General features: G+C 32.8%; 1 protein-coding gene across 1 annotated transcript in view; it reads left to right on the forward strand.

Moving 5' to 3' along the window:
- The window catches only part of LOC137632430 (uncharacterized), a 439,856-nt gene that overhangs the window by 426,485 nt on the left and 11,124 nt on the right, over nt 1–2,247 (forward strand). Inside the window, exon 4 of the mRNA XM_068364361.1 lies at nt 70–623. Coding sequence (XP_068220462.1) covers nt 70–623 — 554 coding nt within the window. The remainder of the gene's footprint in view (nt 1–69; nt 624–2,247) is intronic.

Here is a 2,247-nt window from a genome sequence, read left to right on the forward strand (position 1 = left end):
TGTTGTTGTTATTATTGTTGTAGTTGTTATTGTTGTTGTTGAATTTAATTCGTGCCTTTTCTCTTTCAGGTGGCGGGCGTGGGCGGATCATGGATGGATTGGGACAACCGACGCCACCGTGAGGCAGAAAACACAGCCTGGCCACCGCCGAGTCCTCCGCAGTTCCCCTTCCCTCCCCCGGGGGAACCTTGGGCGGAGGCCTTTCACTTCGAAGGGGAGGAAGACCTCCAGACGGAGGAGGACGGAGGCGAGAGAGGACACTGGCAACAGGATTTTCCTTCCGAAGGGGATGACAACGCCCTTTGGAACGACCCTTGGAGTGAGTTTCGGAACCATTGGGACGAGGATGCGGCGGCGGAGGAGGAGGAGGCCGACTGTGACTGCGGAGGGCCTCCCCCTCCCGTCTTCAACCTCCCTCCCCCTCCACCTATTCCTCGAATCCTTGAAGAGGAGGAGGAAGGGAGTGGGTGCGATGCACCGCCTCCCGCGGAGACCTGCCCCGCCCTGCTGGTGGCTGGGGACGCCCACACCCACCAGAGGCTTCACCCACCTCTGGCCGCCCTCGTCGTCGCGGCTGCTACTTTCACGCTGGTGTTCATCATTGCCGCCCTTGTCTGCTGGAGGTCAGTGAAGAAGATTTTAATGAATAATACATTTTTTATGTCATTATTATTATTATTATTATTATTATTATTATTATTATTATTATTATTATTATTATTATTATTATTCTGAAGTAAAGAAAATCATTAGACTTAGTCATATTCTATTGAAGGATTGAGACGATTATATAATATTTGTATGCTTTGAGCAGTATCTTGAATTGCGGGTAAAGTTAAAAGAAAATGAATTAGACTATGTTCAATTTACTCTTTAGGGTTAAGTGTAATTTACTTATATATATATATATATATATATATATATATATATATATATATATATATATATATATATATATATATATATATATATATATGTATATATATATATATATATATATATATATATATATATATATATATATATATATATATATACTGTATATATATATATCCTCAAATAGAAATAAATTTTTACTTCTTACAGGGATCGAACCCTATTTCCTTCATATGAAATGCCATTGTTGCTAGTAATCATGCCACCAGAGGCTCTAAAAGAAGTAAGACTTCTTTTGGAGCCCTGGTGGCATTATTGGTAGTGACCTTCCCTTTCATTTGAAGAGACTAAAGTTCGATCCCAGATCCCAGTATGAGGCAGAAATTTATGTGTATATGTATATATATATATATATATATATATATATATATATATATATATATATATATATACTGTATATGTATATATATATATATATATATATATATATATATATATATATATATATATATATATATATATATATACTGTATATGTATATATATATATATATATATATATATATTATATATATATATATATATATATATATATATATATATATATATATATATATATATATATACGCCTCGTCTGTTAAAAAGGGGTAAAAACAAGATGACTGCCTCATTAATGATGTCATATAAATACCATTTTTAGTGTTGACGAAAAATGTACCTTGTATTCGGTCTTTCATATTTCTCTTCCATTTCAACTTTTCTTGAATCTTTTCCGGTCGATTCAATCTCTTCTGATTGGAAATTCCTTCCCGTCATATAATTCTGTCTTGTGTTCTCACCGCATTCCTCTCCTTCAACCCTTATTGCAACTTGCAAAGTACCATATTGCACCAAATTGAATGTCCCCCTTCGCGTTGGGACCCATATGGAATCACGCTTTGTTGAATTTTATTTTTCTATTCTTGTATGTTGCTGCATTTTGGAAATTTAATTTGGCTCCATTTAAGATGGTAATGATATACCAAATAGCTGATTTTTATCTCTCTCTCTCTCTCTCTCTCTCTCTCTCTCTCTCTCTCTCTCTCTCTCTCTCTGAACACACACACACACACACACACACATATATATATATATATATATATATATATATATATATATATATATATATATATATATATATATATATATATGTGTGTGTATATATATATATATATAATTATATTTTACATATACTATATATATGCATATATATATATATATATATATATATATATATATATTATATATATATATATATATATATATATATATATATATATATATATATATATATATATATATGTATGTATACACCCCTGACAGATTTTTTTTT

This window comes from Palaemon carinicauda, chromosome 41, assembly GCF_036898095.1.
Source record: "Palaemon carinicauda isolate YSFRI2023 chromosome 41, ASM3689809v2, whole genome shotgun sequence".
NCBI classification, from domain to species: Eukaryota; Metazoa; Arthropoda; class Malacostraca; order Decapoda; family Palaemonidae; genus Palaemon; species Palaemon carinicauda.